General features: G+C 37.2%; 3 protein-coding genes across 11 annotated transcripts; 1 reads left to right on the forward strand and 2 right to left on the reverse strand.

Annotated features, from left to right (window-relative positions):
• Window positions 1-1,152: 1,152 nt before the first annotated feature.
• On the reverse strand, window positions 1,153-11,297 carry Nep3 (M13 family metallopeptidase neprilysin 3). 6 transcript variants are annotated; one of them, XM_072014891.1, is made up of 13 exons: window positions 11,149-11,297; window positions 8,461-8,574; window positions 7,908-8,064; window positions 7,096-7,323; window positions 6,575-6,855; window positions 6,207-6,305; window positions 5,928-6,098; window positions 5,540-5,688; window positions 4,823-5,045; window positions 4,260-4,719; window positions 3,864-4,010; window positions 3,503-3,642; window positions 1,153-3,250 (listed from the first exon to the last, which is right to left on the reverse strand). In XM_072014891.1, the coding sequence occupies exons 2-13, from the start codon at window positions 8,572-8,574 to the stop codon at window positions 3,074-3,076; spliced, it is 2,346 nt and encodes a 781-aa protein (XP_071870992.1). In that variant the 5' UTR covers window positions 11,149-11,297; the 3' UTR covers window positions 1,153-3,073. The 6 variants fall into 6 exon arrangements, with proteins under 6 accessions (XP_071870992.1, XP_071870990.1, XP_071870994.1 ...); XM_072014889.1 differs by having other exon boundaries at window positions 10,909-11,287; XM_072014893.1 differs by having other exon boundaries at window positions 7,096-7,305; window positions 10,909-11,280.
• Window positions 11,298-12,064: 767 nt separating this feature from the next.
• Window positions 12,065-24,818, reverse strand: LOC139993299 (uncharacterized). Of its 4 annotated transcripts, XM_072014903.1 has the most exons (7): window positions 24,796-24,818; window positions 24,375-24,504; window positions 23,633-23,749; window positions 16,840-16,892; window positions 16,504-16,584; window positions 16,188-16,408; window positions 12,065-16,118 (listed from the first exon to the last, which is right to left on the reverse strand). In XM_072014903.1, exons 4-7 carry the CDS (start codon window positions 16,863-16,865, stop codon window positions 14,878-14,880), a joined length of 1,569 nt encoding a protein of 522 aa, XP_071871004.1. In that variant the 5' UTR covers window positions 16,866-16,892; window positions 23,633-23,749; window positions 24,375-24,504; window positions 24,796-24,818; the 3' UTR covers window positions 12,065-14,877. The 4 variants fall into 4 exon arrangements, with proteins under 4 accessions (XP_071871004.1, XP_071871003.1, XP_071871005.1 ...); XM_072014902.1 differs by lacking the exons at window positions 23,633-23,749; window positions 24,375-24,504; window positions 24,796-24,818 and adding an exon at window positions 17,213-17,617 and having other exon boundaries at window positions 16,513-16,584; XM_072014904.1 differs by lacking the exons at window positions 23,633-23,749; window positions 24,375-24,504; window positions 24,796-24,818 and adding an exon at window positions 17,213-17,615 and having other exon boundaries at window positions 16,840-16,888.
• Slu7 (Pre-mRNA-splicing factor Slu7) lies at window positions 17,650-19,974 on the forward strand. The gene is made up of 5 exons (XM_072014900.1): window positions 17,650-18,041; window positions 18,139-18,410; window positions 18,520-18,843; window positions 18,930-19,227; window positions 19,306-19,974. Exons 1-5 carry the CDS (start codon window positions 17,814-17,816, stop codon window positions 19,903-19,905), a joined length of 1,722 nt encoding a protein of 573 aa, XP_071871001.1. The 5' UTR covers window positions 17,650-17,813; the 3' UTR covers window positions 19,906-19,974.
• Window positions 24,819-25,701: the final 883 nt, after the last annotated feature.

Consider the following 25,701-nt stretch of genomic DNA (forward strand, 5'->3'; position numbering starts at 1 on the left):
AGTATTCCCTACAACATCGAGAAACCTTTCTGCCGATTGAAAGAGCAGCGAGATTGGCGTATAAACATTCGCAGACTGAAACAGAATTAAATTTCCCATAAATGCATAAAGATCCGCACGTGAAATCTCGATAATGTTAATAACGATGAACGACGAGATATCATTTCGTGCGTGAATTATAAAACTTCTCCTAAAATAATCTGTTCGTTGCTTACGAAATCGATCACTTATGTATTTTAAACGTGTTGATGTGAAAATTATAATAGGAAGCTGTTTAGCGATACTCGGGTTACAAAAAAGTAGATTTCAGCAGCGTGTAACGCGATAAGCACATACTTAGAAAACATGGTTTGTTTTAAAACGAAACAGTTGCTACTAATTTTCTTGCGATCCGATTCGTTCCCATGGAGTCACGAGTAGAAGATTTATGTTTCTTAACGCTCTTGTGTTTCCGATCGTATCGCATCGTTGGAAAATTTCTTAATTTTCTGAAGGAAAACATGAAAAAAAATCTTTATTGTTAAATGGGCTTTCTCGTTTTAGTTTTATGTTAAAATGTTCATGAAAATTTTCCACGGCAAGTGTTCAAATACTTACGCGAGCCAAATGTAAACCTTTCTTAAACTTATTACTGGCCGTATCGCGGTATGCGCGTTGGTAACGAGCGATAGACACCGAGAATATCGTTCGCGTGTCTTTTTCGTTGCTGATAAGTCCAACTTGAAGAAATTTGACAATCGTGAAACCGTTAACTCTTTGACATTGTGATAAAACAAAGAATTCAGAAAATAATTATTTCTTTAGCGTTAGAACTTGTTGCATTTCTCCTAACAGATAGAAAAACTACGTATATACTTTCTATTTATACGAATCGTTAGTGAGATGCGAATACTTACCAATTTAAGAAACAAATTATACCGAAGAAACAATTTGACCGACAGTAGTTGTATTACTTTCTCGACGATGTAAGTCGAGAATCCAACGTGAGATTCAGAATTCCTCTGTTAAATTCTCAAAATATCGTTTTTGCGTGCTAATCTTCGGAACAAATTCGATGGTTCATAGGAAAGGAAGGAGAAGCCAAAGGAAATGAAAACTTGAGAGATCTCTCGTATCGCATCCTTCTTCCCTGCAATTAATAAAATCTTCGTGTCATTATTTAATTTGTCCTTTATTTGATTTACACGTGCGTCGTTAAGAAATATATGATTTCAAATACTATATAATATTAGAATGGCCGACATAATCGTCGATTTTCAGAGACTTCTTGTTCGACGCACGAAATCGTTTGTCGATTTTTCTCACACTCCTTTATATAATATGTATGTACGCGAAAGACACAACAGACAACTGTCGTCCACTTTACGTTTTTAATCGTCATGGAACGAGGACAAAGGAAATTTGTCGAGCACGAAATATACAACATTTCTTTATAATCGCCTTTCTTTTATCAATTACGAACATTCGTTCGATAGTTGAACGAACATCAGAAAATGAAGATTCATGGTATATTAGATCATGTTTAAATTATATTTATTTTCCTGATAGTTTTAAATGTTCCCAACTTTGCTTCCATTTCCATGTTTTTCTTTCTCCTTTTCGTTTTTTTTTTTTCTTTTCATTTTAATATCAATAGACAGTTGATTTTAAAATATTCAATTTTTAAACATCTGTTTGGACGATACCAAGGACAGTACTAGCTGACACTCGTTAAAGATTCAGAAAACATTCGCTCAACTATCGAATTTCATATGGCAAGAGGTATACACATAAACAAATATTTGCACGAACGTTCGTAGCAACATTTTGAATTGCGCTCGTTGGCTCGACGTACTGTTTCTATCCTATGTATAACTATATAGCATGTAGTTTGTTTAGAAAATTAAATTTCTTAAGCTTAACGCTAGAGCTTAACTTCCTGCCTGCAGAAATTACAGCAATGTGCCGTTTATAATCGCCATGGCTCATCGAGATCGGTGAGAATCGCTTCTTCGACACGAACGGAACGGAGAAGAAGAGTTCCAACTGAATAAACTGTTTCCTCGTTTGTATCTCCTTTCACTTTTTAAAAATTTCTGCTCGTTGCTTGTAGGAACAATACACTGTGTCAATTGGATGGTAATATGAATGCGTCTTTATATTCTGCAGGTATATACAAGCGTATTAAACGTGTTATGTATGCAGCGTGTAACAACATCATTGATGTTTACTCGAATCGTACGATTCGAACTGATAATACTGATTTCAAGTATAAAAGTGAAAAATCACTTATCACGTAGAAATGCGCGCTTCTGTTTATGAGAAAACGTCGATCAAGTTGGTCGGTCAGTTGGTTCGATGGATTAAATCGTCCCCAATGATCACGATGAACCACAGTGAATTAATTTCTTAGTGAAAAACATTGGCGCGTCGTGACGCATTTCGAATAGTCGTGTAAGGAAATTTAACGATTCATATAGTGGTCCTAGTGCTTTTCTAATCCAGCTTCATAGCTGGCTTAATCGATTTTTTTCAAACAAAAGGATCGATATATTGAACGCGCATAAGCCGACCTTCGATCGATGTTTGATTTATTCGAATTACGAAATCTCAAAAGTGACACGATCCTATTGAAATTACGCTCGTTCGACGCTTACTAAAAATGCATTTGAACTCGTGTATGCTCGACTCGTTGTGATTCCGACGTCTTCGAATAAATCAGCAGTGCGAATCAGCACATGGACGTTTAACATTTCATACCGGATAAAATCACGTGGTCGCAACGGAATTCGTTGTGCTCGTCGCTTCTATCTCTTCGACGTTTCTTTTATTCGTGAAAGGTTCGCGCTTCATGCATTTGCAACAGATCGCTAGCAAACCACGAATAACATTTGCTTCTTCTCGTTCGCTTCGTTCGCTACTCTCAACTTGTAAGCGAATAAAGATGAAAACGTCGAAGGAAGAGACAGTTGCTGTACAGACAGAAGCGAGAGAGGTTTCAACTTTTACAACGACTCGTTTTCGTGATATACCGGCGATGAAGATGAACAACACAAGTTCCACATTGACACAGACAATCCAGAGAGACGATGCATTACCACACTTCGCATTTGTGAATCGGATTCATTCGCGATTCTTCGGGACAGTTGAATTCAGATGCGAACTCCGGCAGATTCGAGAGTGACCCTATCACTCTGTATTTTGGTGGACAATGGGAATCTTTCTCGATTTGAAGAGCTATCGCCTCGGACATCACGGAGGAACACCAAACCTGGTAACAATAAATTACTTTTAAATTCATCCCAGCCGCGCTTCTTTCTTTAACTTAATCCCTTAGTACACAATTCTTTTCGTTCGTTTATCGGCCAAGATGATTAAACTTGAAAATCACAGATGGAGATTTATCAGGGAATACTTTAAATAGTTAAAAACGAAAATGTGCTGTCAGATTCAAAAATATAGTTGACAATATCGTCGTAGAAGCCATGGATATAAGATAACCGTTAAGATAACGACAATTTACCTGGGCAAAATTCACGAAAAATAATTGTCGATGCGTCAAATTAAGACCAGGTAAAGGTAGTTGATCTTTGTAGCTTCTCGGCGTTGAAAGATACGCGTGATACGCTGCTTTGAGACCACCGTTGTCCGCGATATTTTCTCCTAGAAGAAAACGATTGCGATATCGTTAAACCGCGAATTTTTATACATTTGTAGGAAATTTAAAAACGTAAAAACGCATAGAATACACACAATAAATACTCATTGTAGTATTTAACGGGCAATGCAATTTTTTAACTAGATTCTATTTTTTCACTTGCGTTTGTAAAAATATGAATTTTCACATATATACGTATGTTCGTAGTCTAATAATTGTAACTGACCCAAAGTTTGCCGTCCGTTTATGTGTCGACCATGCGTCTCAAAATTGCTGTACTGTTCCACGAAACACTCTGTTCTATTTTTGAATCTCTCTATCGTAGCGTTGTTCCACCATTGATGCAAGTTTCCGTGCAAGTCGTATTCTCTTCCTAGTTTGAAATAATCAATAGAGTCGATCGCATCGAATCAAATAAAATCGAAATGAAAGTGCAACGAAACCTCGTTTATACGAACAAATTGCCATGCTCAATTTCAACTATACAAATTTACGGCTAAGCCTTTGTCATTCGAAAATGTTGAGCGCAACCTCGATCGTACGAACGTGTATTCTTCGTCTTTTGTTCGGACAAATGGGATTCTGCTTTACTCCCGTAGAAACATTTGAGAATACGTCATACCTTGATCGTCGAATGCGTGGGTGAGTTCGTGTCCCATGACTACTCCTATACCACCAAAATTCAAGCTATTAGGATTCTCCATGTCATAGAATGGACTTTGTAGGATACCAGCGGGAAAAACCATCTGATTTTTCGTAGGCCAGTAATAAGCATTCACCGTGGGAGGTGTCATTATCCAAGTAGTTTTATTCACAGGCCGATTGAGCTTCTCTAGATTTCTCCGCAAATTATACTTATTCACCCGTATATTATTTTGAAAGTATTCGTTTTGTTTAATTACTAAGTCCTTGTAACGTTCGTCGAGTTCATTTGGATGTAAAATAAAATCAGGAAAGCCGACCATATCGGTGATCGCGTTTGCTTTCTCCTCAGCTTTTCTTCTCGTTTCCGCGTCCATCCAATCGAGATTTTTCAAATTCTTGATAAAAGCTTTGCGCACTTGATCGATCATCTTCTCCGCCTGCAATCGATTAGATCGCCATTTAAAGTGGACATTGTATCAACGCGTGCTCCTCGAAGCACGTATATCTATCATCATTGAAAGATACTGAGTGTAAATTAACCATGGGTTTGCTTTTTCCATGGAAAACTTCTCTAACGAACATCGCACCGATCGCAAAACCCATCGAGTTATGCGTATCACTGACGCAATAACGCCATTGCTCTTCGTGGCCTTCCGAACCGATCAAAGCTTTCCTCAGCCCCTTGTAAGCGTCGCGAAACGGTCTCGACAGGCAGGCAGTTAAAGATCTCACGGTTTGCCAAACCATATAATTATTCAGTATCCTGTTTGGGAGAAAAGAGAAAGAGAAAGAGAAAAAGTAAAAAGATAAGAAGATCGAAGGGTAAAAGGTAGAGATGGGTCGAAACCTAACTCGTAGATTCACGAAACTTTTGTCGATTCTCGAGATCGTCTGTTTTACTAACAACTAAAATCCGTAAATCCCTAAAAGACAAACTTTGCTTTCAGAAAAGCAAATTATCGTGAAATCGTACTAATCGAAACGAGCCGCAAAGTGTAAACAGAAACTCAACTGACTTCGTTAGTAGATAAATAAGAATATTTATATAATTATATATAGTCCGGGTATCGGCAGTTTCAAATGACATAAATGGCATAAAGTTTCGAGTCGAAAGGTTCCGAAAATAGTAGAAAGTTTCGAGTTTCGAGGGTTTTCGAGGTTTCGAAAGGTCCCATCCCTACTAAAAAGTAAAAAAGAGAATGACAGGATAAATAATAACCAGGTTTCTGGAAAATAGGCGTTCTAGAAAATACTTACACTTTCCCATCGTTCGTTTTGTTGTACTCTAATACCAGCTTGGACAATTTAACGAAATATTCTGGAGCAAAGTTCACGATCTTTGTCTGGCCGGTTACTTTTTTGTTAACGAGTTGCGTCGCATTTTGAAAATAGTCTACCCAGGACATCTAAAATTAATTGAATGGTTATAAAGATGATAAAGATACGGTAGGACCTCTCAGTCAAGAGACTTATATCTTCGTGATAACGTTTGCTTTTCTTTACTGTCTCGTACCGTTCGTACAGAGACGTTCGGTTAATCGAGAATCTACTGAATTTATCGAAACTGCGAACATAATAATTTCACGACAAAACTGCAGCAGAAGCACGAAAGGAACGTGGTAGAAACGCGATCCGAAATACTTACGAAAGACGCGTTATTTTGCAATTCATCCAAAGACATCAAGTTGTAAAGCTTTTCTTTATCTCGGTGATCCTCCAGCGGTAACATGATCCGCGCCAATTCCGTTTCAAACTTTATCACATCGTTCATCTGTTTTCTGGTCGAATTCTTCTCTCCGCCAAGCAGCACGCCTATCTGCAAACGTGTACGAGTACCTGTACTCGATTCACCGGTTACAAGATTACAAGGTGCCGAAAAAGAATGGAATCGAGGTAAACGAAACGTAAATCAATGCCATTATACCTTCGTCATGTATTCCAAATACGCAGCCAACACTTTACTGTGTTCGGTGACGTTCAGGTAATCGTCGGCGGTTGGCAGCGTTAAACCTCCTTGATCGATCTTGAAAGTTTAAATCGTTTCGTACAATAATTGTATTATACATATACATATGTATATGTTATTATACACTATATTATCGTGTTATTGTAACATACTTTATAATATATTACATACTAATATATTATACCGTTATGTAATTATATGGAGTTGTTTGGAAAATTTATAGCGTTTTTGCGTGATAAATTCCGCATATTGCATATATATTTTGGCGAGATTTCAATAGAATTATTTCCAATTGGATTTTTGAAAGATCCATCCTGGTATCTTACTTGTATAATGTGCCTGCTACTATTTCGATCGTCTTCGTTTACCGCCCACGTAAATAAACCATCCATATTGTAAACATTTTGCAGAATATGCATACTGTTTTGCAACGACCACTCGCTTAGATTGAATTTTCCAGAAATGTTCCAGCCACCGATGGAATCCAACAAGTCCAGCATTGGTTTCGCGCCAAGCGATTCGATCGTGTCGTTTGCGTCCATACACGAGAGGAAATAATATTTTGCTTTCTTCTCGGCCTTTGATTTCATTTCGGCGAATGGTTTTTCTACGTTAAAAGAGAGGAAAAAAAAAAATGAAGGGTAGAAGAGGCAGAGCGAGTCAGAGTGCTAGTTCCAACCGATTTCTATCTTATGATCGAGGCGCTTTCTGTGAAAAAGTAACGTGAAATTTGACCTCGACGTCTCGAAACACCCTGCACATTTATACGTTTGACACAATCTATAGACCCTTTTTCCAAAAAGCTCCTTGATTACTAGAAACCTACGAAGGGTTCACTTTTTTTTACCAAGAACGTTTTTTATAACCAGCTGATTATCTTGCTCGAACTTATCGAACGTTCCCCACATGCTGTTTCCATCTGGTATGGGATTCTTCTTGATCCAACCACCGCACGCGTATTCGTAAAAATCGTTACATGGATCGACCGAATGGTCTATGTTACTTATAATGGAAGCAGCCACCGTGACACAGTGCTCGGTTAAACAGTGTGTACCATCTAAAACAAAATCAACCACTTTTCGAAAAATATTAATTCGTCAACCAGTAATACCTATTAACGGATTAACTTTCCTTTGCTGATTTCACGGTATTTACAATTTACGCAAAGATGTAACACGATAAGGACAGCAATAACTAGAGATTCGTTTTTGTCGAAGTGGTCACCACCTCTAAGAAAACTCTACATCCGGTCTTTTTAGTTTTCTCAAGCACCGAAGTCATCGACAACGTATAGACAAAAGACTGGGACGAAGACAGACCATAAACGGTAGACAGGCGACGATGGCTTCGGGGCTTCCAGTCATAGGGTAACACTGCTAGCGTACGCATCTGGACCAGCTCAAATTATATTCCTACTTGTATTCACGCTTCTGTATTAAACTATATTTTCTACCTTACAATTTATCCACGCGTTCCTTTGTTCAAATAATCTCAACAGTTTTTGTTAAAACCATACAAGAATATCGTCGTTACGAGAGATCGCTATGATAGGTGACCTAAGATTTTTATACAGTACCGATATCGACTCGTGTAGCCATGTTACGCTACAGTATGTTATTCTGCGACCTAAGGTTTGAGAATCGTCGTTGCACAGCTTACCTTCCTCGTGCGAAGTGACGCGAAGTATTTGCGCTTCTTCCCAGCCGTTTTTGCTACTGATGATTATCGACAGCATCACGACCATGAACAAAAGGCCCACGCAAATGATAAAAAGACATCTTTCGAGCAAGCTTCTAGCTCTCCACAACGAGATTCCCTAAATACGAAAAATACATACGAATAGATATACAGACACAGCTACAGCGTGGCTCCAAAATGGTGCAAGTAAAATCGAGAAGCTCTGAAACGCGATTTTCTCAAAAACAAACATTACTATTTCGCTGTCTTTTATCTTCGTCCTGTTCCGTGAAACGGAATCTCTCTAACTTCGCTTGTACCACTTTAGACCCACGGTGTATTGTATGTAACAACGTGTAAATTATTCTCAAGCTCCTGCACTATTATTCGCAAACATATCACTATCGCTCGTAACTCGCGTTACGCGCCATAATCGTGAATATCTATCGATGCCTGACTTGAAATCTTCCAGCTACGTGTGTACGAGCACTTTATTTTCTCGATTAAATTGCTTCACTTTCGTGTAGAAACCAACCGAATTGTATCTGACGTGCGTGGCCGACGTGCTGATGCCTTCACTGTTCAAAGCTACGGAACCAATGCTACTGCTGTCCTCGTCCTCGAACTCGGCCTGCTTGTACATCATCATCTAAGACAAGACCCATAAATAAGTTGAAACATCATCATCTAGAGACATAAATACATTTTATAGTTGCTAAATTTTCTTCTTATTCGTCATAGATAGGGACGTCAGTGTGCAAGGGCAAACGATACTTTTTTTCTATAAGCGCTGACACGGAACGACTTTACCGAAGATAAAACAACGTTAAACCAGTCTCGTTATTACACAATAACTGTCCAATACCAGATAATGTAATTAATTACTCGCAAAGCTTTTTCAAAAAGTCTCGCAGTAAATACAATCGAATCGAAACGAATGGGAAACATCGCGTTACAAATTAAAAACGTGAATTGATCGAGAAAGTACATATAAGTACTTGGAACGACACAGAAGAGGCGGCAATGTGAAAATTCAGTGGTGAAATTGCCCGTAGCGATACATTTTTAGACTAAAACTAAAAATACATAACGCCGAGCGAGCCTTAAATCGAAACAAATACCTGGCTTTCGCGTTGGAAATTAGACGAAAAATACGATTGTTCGTTAGAAATCGTGTACAGAATAAACATACTGAAATCATACACTTTAATTTTATCTACGAATGGAATTGAATAGAATCAGTAACGACATATGTTTGATCCCCCGCGATATTCTCCAATTTAACCGCAATTTGTATGATATTCGCAATTACGCTACATTACGCACGCCGATATTCCAACAACGAGGAAAGCTTCCAATGTCACCGTTTCGAAAACGAAAGTAAAAACAATATACGCGCATCGGTGTACAAAATCTAGAGCGTGATATAAAATTTATTAAATTGAATTTTCATCGTGCGTAAAAACCGTCGTATAATTGTTCACGGGGTCTATATTTATTTTTCAATATTACTAATTTTATTCTATAACAAAAAATGTTATTGAAATTTTGCAATGTTTCTCATAACACGCATAATATACCCGTAAATGGTTTCTACGAGTGTTCGAATATTTTTGTGTACATACTGTGAGCTTTCTACTTGCTTTGTTTACGACAACGAAATTCAAATCGAGATCGAGCGGAGTCTTTCGTATAATTAATAGAAAAATACATGGTAAATATGCACTAAACGTGTAAACATGCATAAAACATCGCAAATATTCGTTACGCTATTTACAAGACTCGAAACAAATTTCGGATTAAGTTTCATTTCTTCGATCGTGTTCATAAAAGTGTGAATTTGCATAAATATCCGCAGTCTAATAATATTGGCTTAACAGGTTCCGACTGACCGAAAATCTGGTTTTCCTTAAACGAAAGCGAGATGAAACAATGGTTGACGAAAAAGAGAAGCGACGATGAGAGACACTTTGTGAGAGAAACACGACGAACGTTCGTGTTAAAACTGCAAGCTGGTTGCACGCGTGCAAACATGAGGATCTGAAGAAGCGCGCGCACGCGTCTACAATCGAGTTGCTTGTTTCGTCTCTGACCTCCTAGCAGGAAATAGACACTTGTAGCCTCGTTAATACGATTAGAATGCTTTTCGTCTCGCATTGTGTTCCACTATGTTCACGACACTCGCGTTTGAAGAAATAGAGCACTAGCCAGTCGTTTCCCTTTTAAAACAATTGTACGGCGAACAGCATGGTCTGCAACCACCGTTCCACGTAACCACTTTCCAGCTTAAACATCGATACAAAAGTCTGACAATTGGAGGACTAGTAAAAACCTCTCTCTAATTTCTCTTCAATTTCAATCTTTTCAAATAAAGTATTAAAGTGAACGTACAGATTGCTTTTTACGATATCGATTCCACCACATTCTGGGTATTATTATTTAAAAGGATTGACAAATTCAACAAGAATCGTATTTGTTACGAGCGTGTTGCACGCTCGATTACTCACTGGCTGTGCAACGCGATAATTTTGATATTACCTTTTATACTGCGTATTTCTGCGTGTCGTACGATACTAATAGAACGTATCAGTGACATAGTATTATCAAGCGATAACGAGAGAAACATTATTCAGGACTCGCACGCGTACCATATATGTACAGACGTACGATAATACGCAAGATAACATCAGTGATCGATTATGTTTACTGTACACACGATCGTCTTGCATGAAATTCGGGGCTAAAATATGCGATTCATGATCCAAACCGATCCGCAGGTTCTATCTTGGCGTCTTCGACCGCAGCTACGGTATATAAGTGCAAGGTTAACACTCGGAAGGACGAAAAAAGGTAAAACGTAAGGAGGAGACGATGGACCATGTTTCCAGCATCGATGGAATCGATTCGATCGAAGTTCATCCGTGTCGTCCAACTCGGACCAACTTTCTCCCCATCTGTATTTTTAACGCGTACAATCACTCACCTTCACCGACATCTTGCCCGGCACGATCGCGTAATCACCAATTCGCGCACTATCACTTACAAATTTATCGATTCACTCTGGCGAGGACGAATCCTAGCTTCGACGACGAGAGGGTTTGTGACAGGCAGGGAGAAGAGGGAAAGACAGTGCGATGGGGCGGAACAGAGGTGGAGAAACTCAATAGGAGAAGACAAATGGATAGAAAATTAAGTAGAGGAGAGATATTGCTCGAAACTATACCCTCGAAACTATAGTCCTCGAGATTATGACATTTTCCAGCGTTTTCCTCGGCCCAGCCGCTATATCGGCGTTCCTAACTTTCCGTGGCTCTCTCTTATGGGGATGCTTCCACGCACCTCAACCCCTCTACCTATCTTCTCTCAATATTGATTTCCTGCGAGCCTCAGTGCACCTGCCATCTTTTACCGTCGCGTCGCCTCGTGCCGGTAACTACGCCGTTTACCATCCTAATCTAACTATAGCAATCCTTTTCCAATTCCTCCCTATCTATGCGAATTTGATAAAAAAAAAAAAACGTGTCGTTGTACTTTTCCAATCAATCACATATCGTGCGATCATACCAGTTCCTACGAAAGCCTACTCTTGTTTCCGTTTATTCTTCTCTCTCTCTCTCTCTCTCTCTTTCTCTCTCTCTCTCTCTATCTCCCTCTCTCTCCATATATATATATATTCACTAGAAATTGAAGTAATTTCCTTTTTGCGCAATCGGTAACGCATTATCATGCAGGTAACAATAAGTTTACACGTCCACAAACACGATTCAAGGAAACGATTTAAACGTGTAAACCATGGAAATTGGAAAACATAACTTGATGCGATGCTAGTGAAGAATTTCACTTGCAGAAGTTAATATTCGATGTACGAAGGGTAAAGATTCGATGGAAGCACGTAAAAAGATCCGTGTAATTCGTACGAACGAGGAGAAAACTGTAATATTTAAATTGCATTTAGTGGAGGAGAAAGAAAGGCAGAGATTCGATGCTCAAAAGTGAACAGCCTGTTACTACGAATAATTAATTGACTAGGACTTTACAGCACGTTCGAAACTCCATAGCTCGATACTCTATTTTTGCTTGATTCTTGTTGGTTTACACAAATGAGATTAGAGATTCAATCGATCGACTTTGAAAGCCTCTTACGTGAATAAATATTTTGTCTTTATTTCAGCAAAGACAACCCTTTTCGTGAGGTACAATATATCTTACAGTATATTAATACGAACATGATTGCACGTTACGGTGAAAGTGATCATTCGGACTAGTTATCGATCGTTAAAGCTATAACACGCAGGCTACGCACGCACGCAAAATATAGTGTTTCCTGAATCTATAGAAGACCCCCGTAATCCGGAACGATAGTAACTGGCCACGTTACTTTATACCTTATGCGTTATTTAATTAGCATTTTATTTAATCGGACTGTTAAAATAGCTCGTCCATTTGGATCGATTACAAAAAATAATTATGCATGTATGTGCATGCACACGCACGCGTTTTGTGTATGTAATTTTTATTTAATTATATATAATTTTAATTAATAATACTATATATATATAATATATGATATATGATATATATCATATATATATATCATTATATTTCTCCTCTGTTACGAGATCGATCGACTTGCCCTACTCGACATTACCTTATCTAACGGACTCGTTATTGGCACGTACACTGTTTTCTTTGGACCGCTGTTACAATCGAAAACTTTTGGAATCAGAAACTTACAAACGCGATGGTACGTCAAGGCGACTTCTGCTTTCAACTGCATTCGTCGTGTTGCGAAAATAACTGCAATTCCGACGCGCAGCTGTCGTCGGACAAACCTGCCTAAACTGTTCCGCGGCAAACGTGCTTTCTCGTTTCAAGATCATGGGAAGGATACGATAATAAGTTCATTTTTGTTGATTCTCTCGTTGTTTGGTGGCCAAACAAGAAAAGTGTCTCGTGAAATGAAACGAACGTATACGAAAGAGAAGAGAAGATAGAAGCTTCTTTGAAAACAAATGATAAATCCATGACGTTGTTCGATGATAGGAGACGAATAGTACGGTACTTTGATTTCATTAATACTAAACGCATCTAATTTACGTTAATTAATAATTTTGTTAAGTGGCCGACAAGGTAACGAGAACGCAAAGTCTGAAAAAGCATACTAAATATAAAAATCGATTCTCTATAAAAATGTGATTTGTCAGGTTTATCATTTGTCCGACATTGCCATTGTTTTTATACCGTCGGTGACATTGGTTCGAGCGATTCGCTCTTACGATCTACGTATAAATTGAGAAGAACAATAACCGATAAGAAGTAAAAAGAAAGAAATTTGCGAGATATCGTAATCCGTAAACACAGATTCGAACGTGTAATTTTTCTATGAGATTTGACTTTTCACTGGATTTCTCGCGTTTCGTACCATCGCCTACTCCGTCCTCGCATCCTTAGCTTAGTCTATATCCTCAAACATCTCCTTTTAGCCTCTCGGCCGTCATCGGCCCAGCCATTTGCTTGCAAACAAACGCAGCAAACAGACGCAATCATACACGCACGCACGCACACGTGTATGTACTATCGCTCAAAAGTATCCAAACACTTTTGCGCAAGAATATAATTTAATTAAAAAATAGCAAGTTCAAACGCGATGCACGTCGTTTCTTGTTGCGTTAATGCTTACAAATACATGGCATAAAATATAAAAGTTAAACGACTTTCGGTGGTTCTATCGTTACGAGGAGTAATGTATACCGTTCGTACAAATTGACTAGAATGTTCAGATACCTGTGAGCGATAACGTACATCTCTCGTTCTTCCGATCCCATCTGACAATGCAATAGTAAGAGAAACTTTTTCGTAGCATATGCGTATCTTAAAATTAGTAACGTGTTACACGTAGATCGAGTTGCTGCGTTTCGAAGGATATCGACGAAGAATCCTTAAACGTTCACGGAATTGTATTCACGTGCACATGAAAGAAATACGCAACACGTAAATGGTGTTCGATCGAATTGAAAAGCAAGTTACGCGGTTCCTCCGTTTGAAAAAGGGAATAGAACCGATCTCGTCAAACACCATCTTGATTTGTAATATCTCTGTTGAAAATACGACATACGAAATAGTCTATAATAACGTTTAACCTAATAATTAGAATTAGAAACTGTTCGGTGGCATTGTAAAGTACGACGTTTCGTGCGAAGATTAGAAAAAGGTGTGCTAACGTGTTATTGGCATACCGATACGTTTACGTAGGACGATTAAGTACAGCGTCGAGCGACGCCCTTGTGCGTAATTGGAATTGGTTGAGCTCGTTCGTAAAAGGAAGGAAAAAGGATACAAATATAATCGAATATTTGTTAACCGATTAACGTTTACAGCTCGGAGCCATCGTTCGAGCGAACAGGACATTGACCGAAGATTTCTGGCAGTATCGCGTATCGTAAAAAACGAGATCCAATCGAGTCACGCGTTATTACGTTGTACTAACGACTGTTAGTAGATAACAAATTATCCCGTAACCGATAAATAATCGAGACAAACTGAACAGTGTCAAATATGGTCCCGTGAGCCTCTTGTTCGAATACGAGAATCTGGCGCATAGCTATACACATATACATATAAGGAGCGAAAAAGAGAGAATAATAATAGTATATGGAATGTATATTGGAATATAGACAAACGATTGATTAAGCGTTGTTTGTCGTTCGATAAACGATCAACCTTAAATCCGAAACTCGACGAGTCTCTTATTTAAAAAGGAGAACATATGATAACGCGACGCTCTCTTGATTTCGTTATATCGATTACAGGAAAACTTTATGAGATAAATCGTTAACACGATCGATTTCGAGCTAACACGATCGTACACAAATACGCGTGAATCAATAACGTGTAGAAGAATAAGCACTACATATACGCGTAGTACGATAGCAAAGTATTCCATCATAACTGCTCAGTCCAATGATTTCGATCTGTCTAATCTAAATTTACTTTCAAGATCAGAATTTGTACTAGTATTTACGAGACGAGAATGAGACTGTTCAAGCTTCTCGATATTTTCCATCGAGAAAGACGCGCCGTCGGAACCGAAACGCTCTAATATCACATTATTGGATGGATTTGATTGAAAAGAACTCGCACTAACGTCGGCTCTCTCTTCCAAAGAGCTTACGTTATGGGATACATCGACAGATGCTGTAGCTGGCTCTGTGTTGATAAGTCCATCACAGGAATGGGGCAAAATTCTCGAGAAAGCCCTTTGAACGGAATATTCCTCGCATCTTTCTTTATCGGCGTACCTGCCGCTTGCTTTTAAAGAACCGCCGTACACTCGACGACTCTTTGCCAACTCGGAATCGAAATTTTCCAACCAATCCACGGATTTCGAATCGTCCGACTGATTCTCTTCGATTTTAAGCGGAGAAGCTGAGCCCGCCGCCCCTCTTACCATCGATGTATTTTCTCGTTGTTCTCCCAGATTTTTCTCCATACTGTCATCCGTATCTCTGTTTACTTGGCTACCGCGTGCTTTGGACGTTGAACGATCGTCCGACTGCCAAATACCTTGCTCTCTGCTACTACCAGCCGTACAATCGACATTTACCATCGCATACCTTTCCGCGTTCGACACTTGGTAACTTTGATTCTCTGGATCCGACGTGTCTGACGATTTGTCCATTGGATACGGAACACAGTGTATGGAACTAGCTTGATACAGAGGATTAAAGGTATCTCTAGAAACGAACGGTTGTTCCTGATAGGCGAAAGGAATGCATACATTTTGCCTGGTACTTCCGTCTGCGACGGCGCAATACGGTGGGAAATGCGCGAATGGAATACCTTCTCGGCCTTCGAGTTGCCGAGAACTCGTACCGCCACTCGAGTATTGCGTGTTTTGATCCAGACTGTTGTTCAATCTCGTAGAGAAATTGCAAGTATAAGAGAAACATTGGGACACGTTCGAATTCGCTGGCGCAACGAACGAACTCGATCGCGCGCTCGTCGATTCCGGTGACGTCGCGTTTGATACCTTACCACGTGTTTGAGCTATCACAGTTTCGTAGCTTGGAGGTGGACCATATAACTGGTAGTACGGACAGTTCGCATCGTTCAACATAACGCTCATGTTCTGATAATGGCCCGATGTTGTCGCATTACCGGTGTAAGCGGGCATCGCTCCGTTTCTTTGAGGACCTAACAACACAAATAAATTGACCAACATCGAATAAGCCGCAATTATTTACCAGACAAATGTACACTCGCCTTTCCACATACGGTGCAATAATACAGTGTTTCTCGCAGAATTGTACGTAATACGAGCCCTCTGCCCTTGACACGTTGACCCTCGAAGAGAACTTTGGGCTCGCGCGTTCGTAGTTCTAGTCGGAATAGCCGATGCAGCCGCTCTGTATCTTCCTTGTAGCCAATATCGATACCACCAACCACCACCGGAGCATACCAGGAACATAATTATTACCAATATCCTAACGAACGACGAAAAATCGTGAGAATATTGCAAAAATGTTGTATCTTCTTAAAAGATGTCGATCAGAATGATCTGTGAAATTGTTTTGCGCACCAATAATACCATAAATGATGAAAATGTAGTCCCGGTGACACGCAACAACCAATACCGCAACAATATTCGGTTCTAGAACACCTAAAATGAATTTACATGTAATTACACGTTCGTCCTTCCTGTCTTCCTCTTCCTCTCTGAACATTCTTTCCTTTCTTCCATCTTCTTCTTCTTCTTCTTCCTCTTTCTTTCCCCTTTCATTAGCTCTCTCTTTTTTTTTTTCTTAATTACCTTCATTAGTCGTCTTTCGTTTCATTATTTGAGAAAAAAAAGAAAAGAAAAGTTCCCCCTTTTGACTTACTAAAAGATAAACATAATTACGTGTATAAAACTCACTCATAGTATTTTGTTTCTCCAGGCATTTCAGAGGCACAATACTTTGCTTCTGCCTGAAACAAATATTACGTTTTAAATAGTGTACCAACTTACAACCTACATCCACAGATGTAAATTATGCAAATTAATCCTAAGACTAAAATAATCGCGATCATTATGAAATAAAGGAGCGAGTTTTTGGTAAATGTTATTAGTATAGGAAGCAAACGCTTGAACGTTACAATCCACTTCTCGCTGTACTTTCATTTCGAAAGGAAATTTAGAATTTAGAATACTTTCTCCAATTTAGAATACAGAAAATAACTTTTCGTTTGATATTTCTTGTTAAATGGCATCAAAAGTGAACATGCTGAAACGAAAAATATCCACTCACGTATATCAAACACTTCGACGTTCCGGCGAATATCGCCAACTTTCTCTTCGTATTTCGTACCATTTTCTCGATTAATATTTACACCTTCGTTCTCGATAAATAAAAACCGTACACTCTGACAAATTGTTTTGATATAATCACCATTTCGGTCCGACTATCATGTGCACACAACATTGCACACCACTTATTGATTTCAATTTCGGAACTTTACAATGACGTCATCGAAAACAGGGTTGCCAATATGAATAAACTAAACTACAGTACATAAATTAAACCAGAAACCAGATGCTACTCGAAAGGTATAACAGTTACCATTTCCTACCTACGATTGAACATTGTTCGACCACGCAGCTCGTTTGTAGTTCGACCACAGATAGTAGAGGGCATAACTATAGACTAGCTCGTCTATGGCTTCTGATCTTTTACGCGATCGGTATTTCGGAACATGTAACACAAACTCCATAACTGTTTACGTTCGTCGTTAGATTTCATGTTATGTATAGGTTAGTTCCAGTATTTGTCAATTTACGAGCGGGACACCGAAATTAAATAATATAGTTATAAAGTTAAAATTGATCTAACTTTAATCATCTTTATCAAAATGGCTAATACTCTAGCTAATGTACCTGTGTCAAAAATTATAAAGAACAAAAGCAATTTCGAGGACGAACCCAAGAAAAAGAGTCGAGAAGATTGGCGAAAGGCTAAGGAATTAGAAGAAGCGAGAAAAGCTGGTACAGCACCAGCTGCAGTAGATGAAGAAGGCAAAGATATTAATCCGCACATTCCACAATACATTAGTGCTACGCCATGGTATTTTGGCGCACAGGTATGCATTAACTTTTTTATGAAACTGATATCTCTTTTTATAGTCAATACATATAACGTTAAAACATATAATACTTACTTACGTGTAATATTTAAAGGGGCCTACTTTGAAACATCAAAGACCGCAGCCTGAAAAACAAAAGCAATATAGTGGTATAGACGAATGGTATAAACGTGGTGTAGATACATCTAAAGTAGCAACAAAGTATCGTAAAGGAGCCTGTGAAAATTGTGGAGCAATAACTCATAAGAAAAAGGAATGTATGGAACGTCCACGTAAAATAGGTGCAAAATTCACAAATGCGAATATAGCACCGGATGAGTTTACTCAACCAGAATTATCTACAGACTATGATGGCAAAAGAGACAGGTCGTTTATCTTGAACTTTACTCGATACATTACATACTGAAATACTTGGTAAATTTTAAATATAAATATTAATATAAAACAATATTTTAAATATATCAATTCAATGTAGGTGGGCTGGTTACGATCCTTCGCAGCATAGAGCTATTATCGAAGAATATCAAAAGATCGAAGAAGCAAAACGACAAATGCGTGCAGAGAAGTTAAACGCGGAAGAGAATGATGAGCAGGATTCGGATAAAGATGAGGACAAATATGTTGACGAGGTTGATATGCCTGGAACAAAAGTAGATTCTAAACAACGTATTACCGTTAGAAATCTACGAATTAGAGAAGATACAGCAAAGTATCTAAGAAACTTGGATCCAAATTCGGCATATTACGATCCTAAAACGAGATCCATGCGTGACAATCCTTATACCGGCACAGACAGAGAGTATGCAGAAATTATTTTATACATTCCGTTATCTTCTGAAATACTCTTCCTTTCGAAAATACTAAAGTAGCTGTATTCTGTTCCAGGGTGGATTATAAAGGTGAAAATTTTGCGCGTTTCTCGGGAGATACACAACGGCATTCGAATGCTCAATTGTTTGCATGGGAAGCGCATGAAAGAGGTGTTGACGTTCATTTACTCGCTGAACCAACTAAATTGGAATTACTTAAACAGGAATATGATAAAAAACGCGACGAACTGAAGGATAAAGCTCGTGAAAGTATAATTAATAAATATGGAGGTAAAGAACATCTCGATGCTCCTCCGCCTTCTCTTTTACTAGCACAAACAGAACAATATGTCGAATATTCCAGATATGGAAAAGTACGTATATTCGTATATTATTGGACTACGAAGGTTAATTAAATTATATTATTTTTCATAATTTGTATTTATTTACAGATCATCAAAGGACAAGACAGACAAATAATTCGCTCTAAGTACGAAGAAGATGTATATCCAAATAATCATACTTGCGTTTGGGGTTCTTATTGGCATGCTGGTAAATGGGGATACAAGTGCTGTCATTCGTTTATAAAAAATTCATACTGTACGGGAAATGCAGGTAAAAAGACAGCCGATGCAGCCGTTATTGAAATTAGAAAAACAGTAAATGAGGAAGAAAAGTCTAACGAGGAAACAATAAATTCATCCGATGAAAAATCTGCAAGTAATGATACGTCCTCGGATGAAGAAGAAAAGGTGTTAAGACCGATAAAATCGAAATCGTCTAAAAGGAAGGAGAAGAAACAAAAACAGAAAGAAAAACGAAAGAATAAGAAGAAAGCTGCTAGATTACAGGAACAAGATAAACTACAACAAGCACTGCAGAAAGAGGAAGAAAGACAAAAGGAAGCGGAAAGGCTGTTACAAATGAATGAAAGAAAACGACCTTACAATAGCATGTATGAAGTTAAAGAACCAACAATGGACGAGATCGAAGCATTTCAAATGAAGCGACAACGTGAAGACGATCCGATGGCGGAATTTCTTAATAAATAGCTTTTAGGAGCTAATAAAATTCTTGTAAATTTTTTAACTGTACTAAAATTTATTATGTATAGATATAAATTGGAAATTAGATATATATGTCGGAGATGAAAGGACAACGGGGTGCCCCGTTGGAATTACTTGGAAAAACCTCAATAGCATTTACGAAATAACCCAGACACGGTCATTCGAAACTTGAGACAATGAGCTTAGGCTCGAGGCGACAATCGGTCGCCGAGCGTAGCCACGGTCACGGGATGAACGTTCCACCTAACAGAAAAGTGCCGATATTATGAGACACACGTTGTATTAACAATCAAACCCTGGGCAAGAGCAATGTCGCAGCTACGCGGGTCTGCCTAGCAACGGTGGCTGCAGTTTTGTTGGTATCCCCGGCCAACGTTCAACAAAACGAACGCGATCCTAAGGAGAGGAAAGTTTCCATCGGTCAATTATTCTTGCGATCTCCTTGGAGAGTTACACATCGTCCTGACGAACAGTATATACCGAGCGTCATAGCGAACGTTACTTTTGTGCATCAAATTCTATTCTGAGTTTAACAAAGAGTTAGCCCGTGGACCGTGGATTCGCTATATCGAACCTAAGGTCATTGCCATTAGCGTCTAGTTACCGCGGTCACTGGTCGATCTTATTCCATCTGTATCCGTGATAATAAACGCTATCTCGATTGTGTAACAACGATGAACAACCCAAGCGAAAATTCGTTACACACCCCTAATCCAAGCCTTAACGTCAACCCGACATATATATATATATATATATATATATATATATATATATATATATATATATATAGAATTGGTTCATTTTATATAAAAATGTAATATAATATAAGAGATTAAAAAGCGAATATCGTATCTTGTATTAATTTAATAAATCGTGAACAAGATTGTTATATTATTTGTTACGAATGGAAGTTCATCAAGAATGTAATAAATTTTTATTCGATTAAATTATCTTTTTATTTTATTAGATTTATTTTATTAGATTTATTTCATTAATTGAGTTATTTATGATTAGATTATTAAATTATTAGTTAATTTAGCGAATTTTATCTTCACAAACGTATTGCCGTGCTGAAACAGGGCAGCCATGCGAAAGCTAACATGTATCAATGTATCATTCTGTAAAAAATTCTGACAATGCATAATCAAAATTGCCAGAAACAATCGCGATGTTATAATTCGCAACTCTAATACTAACCGTAATCAATCTCTCGCAACACTAATTCAAACCATAATTAATCTCTTGCAATACTAATACAAAAACCGTGATTTGCCGAATATGGTGGTGAGCGACCAAAAAAAAAAAAAAAAAAAAAGAAAAAAAGAAATACTACTATTACTACTACAAATACTACAAGCGAGCATAGTGACAAAATAGTAACGAGAATGACTTTCCATGCTTTGGATGATCCGAAATTCAGAGGATGGAAAGCCATTAGTAGTTGCCCTCTTCTATGACAAATTTGCCGGGCCTCTTCGGCTTATAGCCTTTTCTTTCTTCGGGCGCAATGCCCGCTGAAACTTAAATCTAGCTCGTCGAGTCTTTCTAATCGGAAAACAAAAAAAGAACCCGAAAATGTGAACTAAAAATTTTAATCGCGCAAATTAATTCAAGTAAACATGGATGACCATCGATCATAATGATCGCTATCTGTTCGTATGTGCGTGCTCGAGCAATATATAAAACGTTCGTTTCGAAACCTACTTCCTACTCGCGATCATGAGCGCGAAATTCGAAAAACCGATAAGCAAAGCTTAAGCTGAGTGGCATGCTCCGACTCTTGCTTCCCAGTTTCGCCGTCGATTTTTCAAATCAAATTTCCTGAAACAGGTTGGACACGCGAAATCGCGCCTACCCGACCAGAGACTGTGCCAACCTGCCCGGCCCTACCTACTTATAATTAACACTCACACCAGAAAGTATGCTACCTATCCTACCTAACCCTATATTTAAAAAAATAGCAAAACAGACAACACACCAACACACTCGCTCCACGGTTCTCACACATAACCCGGGCGCAAGAGCCTACACTAGAGAGACGTCCCGGGACGCCTCCGACACCCGAGTTTCGCATACAACTTTCACACTCTAATGTACGTACCATTTTCCTGAAATCGACTGACGATGGCTAGCGACCATTGCGTAAAAATATTCTGTATATTTTAACTTTAATTATCCAAGTATATTTAAATTTCAATTTTAATTAAATACTCATAATAGTATATAATCATGTATATATATATCATCTAAAGAAATAATTTTACTAGAAGAGATCGTCGTACTTCAATCAATCATTAATCTAATCAATCTAATCTAATCTAATCAATTATTAATCTTTTTGTAGTTTAATACTGAGATTAGTAATATTACCATTTGTAATTCATTATACATATTTATCAGCACCGAATATTTCCAATGGTAATTGGATTCATATTTCTGAACTCCATAAGAATTTTAAGATTATAATGAAAAGCAAAAACGACGCAATTCCACAGCCTAGCCACATACACACACAGTGGAAAATACGTCGTGCACGATACGCTAACGCAACGTCAGTCGCTGAGAACATTGTTAGGCTTATAGACTAATCATCATGCCCATTGCCTTCTTCCCACCCAAGAAGCACCTGGGCGCGTGAGTGAGATGATCTGACAATGAACATGGAAGGGGTTAAACCTGAAAATCCTATGCTAAAAATATGATTAGCCAATCTATTATATTTCGTATCTAACGGGCTAATTTGATTTTGCAATCTAATTTCATTTCAAATTTTAATAATTCTATACTTCATTTTACTTTATTATTTCAATGAACAATTAAATTGTTAAACTAAAATGAAGGAAATTAACGAAGAATATACATATTTATCAAACATAAATTAAGATTCAATGCAAGTAATATCTATATCAATGAATAACAATAGACTCTAAATGAACTCTATTAATCGAAATATCCTCAGGCGATATCTTTATCAAAACACATCTTTGAAAACAAAAAGGAACGTTAAAAACTTGTTTTGATTCTGAAATCTGCCTGTCGCGAAGTGTCTTCTTGCACGTGAAATTTTATAACATCCGTCTTAACGGGCGGACAAAGTTAGGCTTTAACATATACTTTCATATTCCATATTCCGAATTTTACTGAAATTATACTGTGTATGCTCAAATAATAAAACTGCTCCATTATAAAGTTAAAAAGATTAAAATAAATATCATTTATGATCTTTATCAGCATTATAATAACGTTGATCATAGTTGAATTTCCATATTAACGAAGCCTGAGGGTACCAAACTTCTCCACTGCAAAATATTTAAACGAAGTCGTTTCGTTGTTTATTTCAATATTCATATACATTCTTGTATGAACATTCGATCTTCATAAATAGTCACATTGAATATAATTTGATTTTGTAAATAATTTTAGTGAATATATTCTGTAATTTTTAATCGTATATATAAGTATGTTAATTGTCAACATATGTTAATACATTATCATCAACATTTAAAAACGCGATGTGCAAGAAAACCTAGCCTGAACTAATAAATAAAACACAGACAAGAAAATGTTACTACTCACGAGTATAATAAATACCCGCGGTCACTATGCTCGTCAAAAATTCTACGTGATACAACTAGTCAACCCGTGTCGATTCGGACCTTTCATCCTACGACATGATTGAGTGACCAGAGGAACAAAAATGCATGCGACTCACGATTAGATGCGAAGAACGTTGTTGTCAATATCGTTGTAACCCAGGGAAAGTCATTACCAAGCTGCCATCAAATTGGAATCACCGATTTCGATGGAAGAAGCGAAGGCTGGAAGTAACCTGTAACAAACGATAGAATATTGTAATTTCTCCTTAATGACAGTATTAATTATTTTCAAAGTTTAAAATGATAAAAGACTGATTCGTATTAAGCAAAAACTTTTAATAATAATTCAATTCAAGAATAGAAAGTTTACGCTTGTTAAGTTTTTATTCGAATACTATTTCTTAATTAATAATAATTAACGTAAAATATAAGGAATAGAATTAAATGAAGTAAATACAAGGTTACGAAGAAAATATGTACTGTTCTTTCAAAACTGCGAATTAATTATTATACATTTATAAAAGATAAAGAAATATCATATCAAAGATATCAAAAAATATATTCCCTTGTTAATATTTTGTCAAAGTTTTCGAATAAATTGTCTAATATTTATGAATATTTCATAATTAAAATGATTTGTAAACATTTCCCGCCAAACTAAATGTCCGCCATTAGAGTTTTAAATATACCAACATAAAATATGGTTGGCTTTCCTTGTCCGTTAAACAAAGCTGCGCAGCAGATTCTGCGCGATGTGCGGAACATGTTCAAACCAGTCTATAGTGGTGTTCTTTCTCGAATATAATAGAAACTATTAAAAACTATTGAAAAAAGCGAAATGACAACCAAAAGTATTACCAAATTTCCATGAAAAGATCTCGAATTTATCATCGACCACCGGGGTGCCCTTTTGAATTTCGCGGCATCTTTTTGAATTTCGTAGCGTCCTTCTAATACCGCGAAATTTATCTCGCAATCAAGCAATAATCTGCACAAAAGAAGACGAAAACATTAGAACAAATGTATAAAAAGAACAATTTAATATAAAAATAAAACGATGATCAAGATTGAATTGCGTCCTGAAAACTATGATATGAGTTACCGGCAAATGTAACAACCGAAAAGATGGTCGAAGAAAAGAAAATAATCAAATAATGGATTATAACGATTATATTAAATAAAAACATATGATAATTGGACGAATCTATCATTAACGTGAGTTTGAACTATGAAAGAATCATTATAAAAATACTACGTATGTAGAGAAATAAATGGACACCTGTCACAGAGTGACACCGTACACGTCTAATCGCTCCAATTTTCGACACTAAACTGACTCCCCGCGCCGTAGCGAATTTCGGTTGATGAGGAGTGGGAGGCTCTGTAACAAGTCACTCATACTCGTTTACAAACAGGAATCGTCAAATTCTTGGAAAACCTGTGCTGAAGGATAAATAATAAATATGTTTTCAGTAACGATCATATCAAATAAAGGAATAAATTGCAAATAAAGAAATAATACATTAAACCAAAATGCGAACGGTATTTACGGATCTGAAATGTGGATATCTGCAATTAGTAATTTAATATACGTTTCATACTTTAATTTGATTAAATAAAATTGATTAATGAATATAAATTCTTTAAATGAGAGATTCTTTAATTTCTCTAAATTGCAAAAATATAATATAGTAATTCTATTGATGAGTTTCATTTAAAAATTATTATCGTATGTAATCGGTTCGTACAGAAAATCAAGATAACCGTGAGGCTGCAATGGATCAGACATATCATTCATAAACTTTATTTAAAAATTGCAAAATGAATTAACTTTACTAAATAAACTTTATTAAAATATCATAGAATGAATTAACACGTAACATAACATTTAATATATACATAATTTATTCTAGCATTAACTTACAAGTAAATTGTGCATAAAAGTTTAATAAATGATGTTTAATTTCAAGTAGTAGGATATTCTTTTCTAATTTTCACAAATGTGTTATTTTCAGATTGCAGAACAGTAAAAGTAGCTTCTTGGATTAAAAAAAAAGCCATTATTTTACAAGCTTAATCTTATTATCTGCAGAAACAAATAAAACTTCACATCATTATGGATGTTTTTTTTCAAAAATATAAGATGTCTATTTCTAAACGGTCTTATTCATATACAGCTACACAT

The sequence above is a fragment of the Bombus fervidus genome, chromosome 12 (assembly GCF_041682495.2).
Source record: "Bombus fervidus isolate BK054 chromosome 12, iyBomFerv1, whole genome shotgun sequence".
NCBI classification, from domain to species: Eukaryota; Metazoa; Arthropoda; class Insecta; order Hymenoptera; family Apidae; genus Bombus; species Bombus fervidus.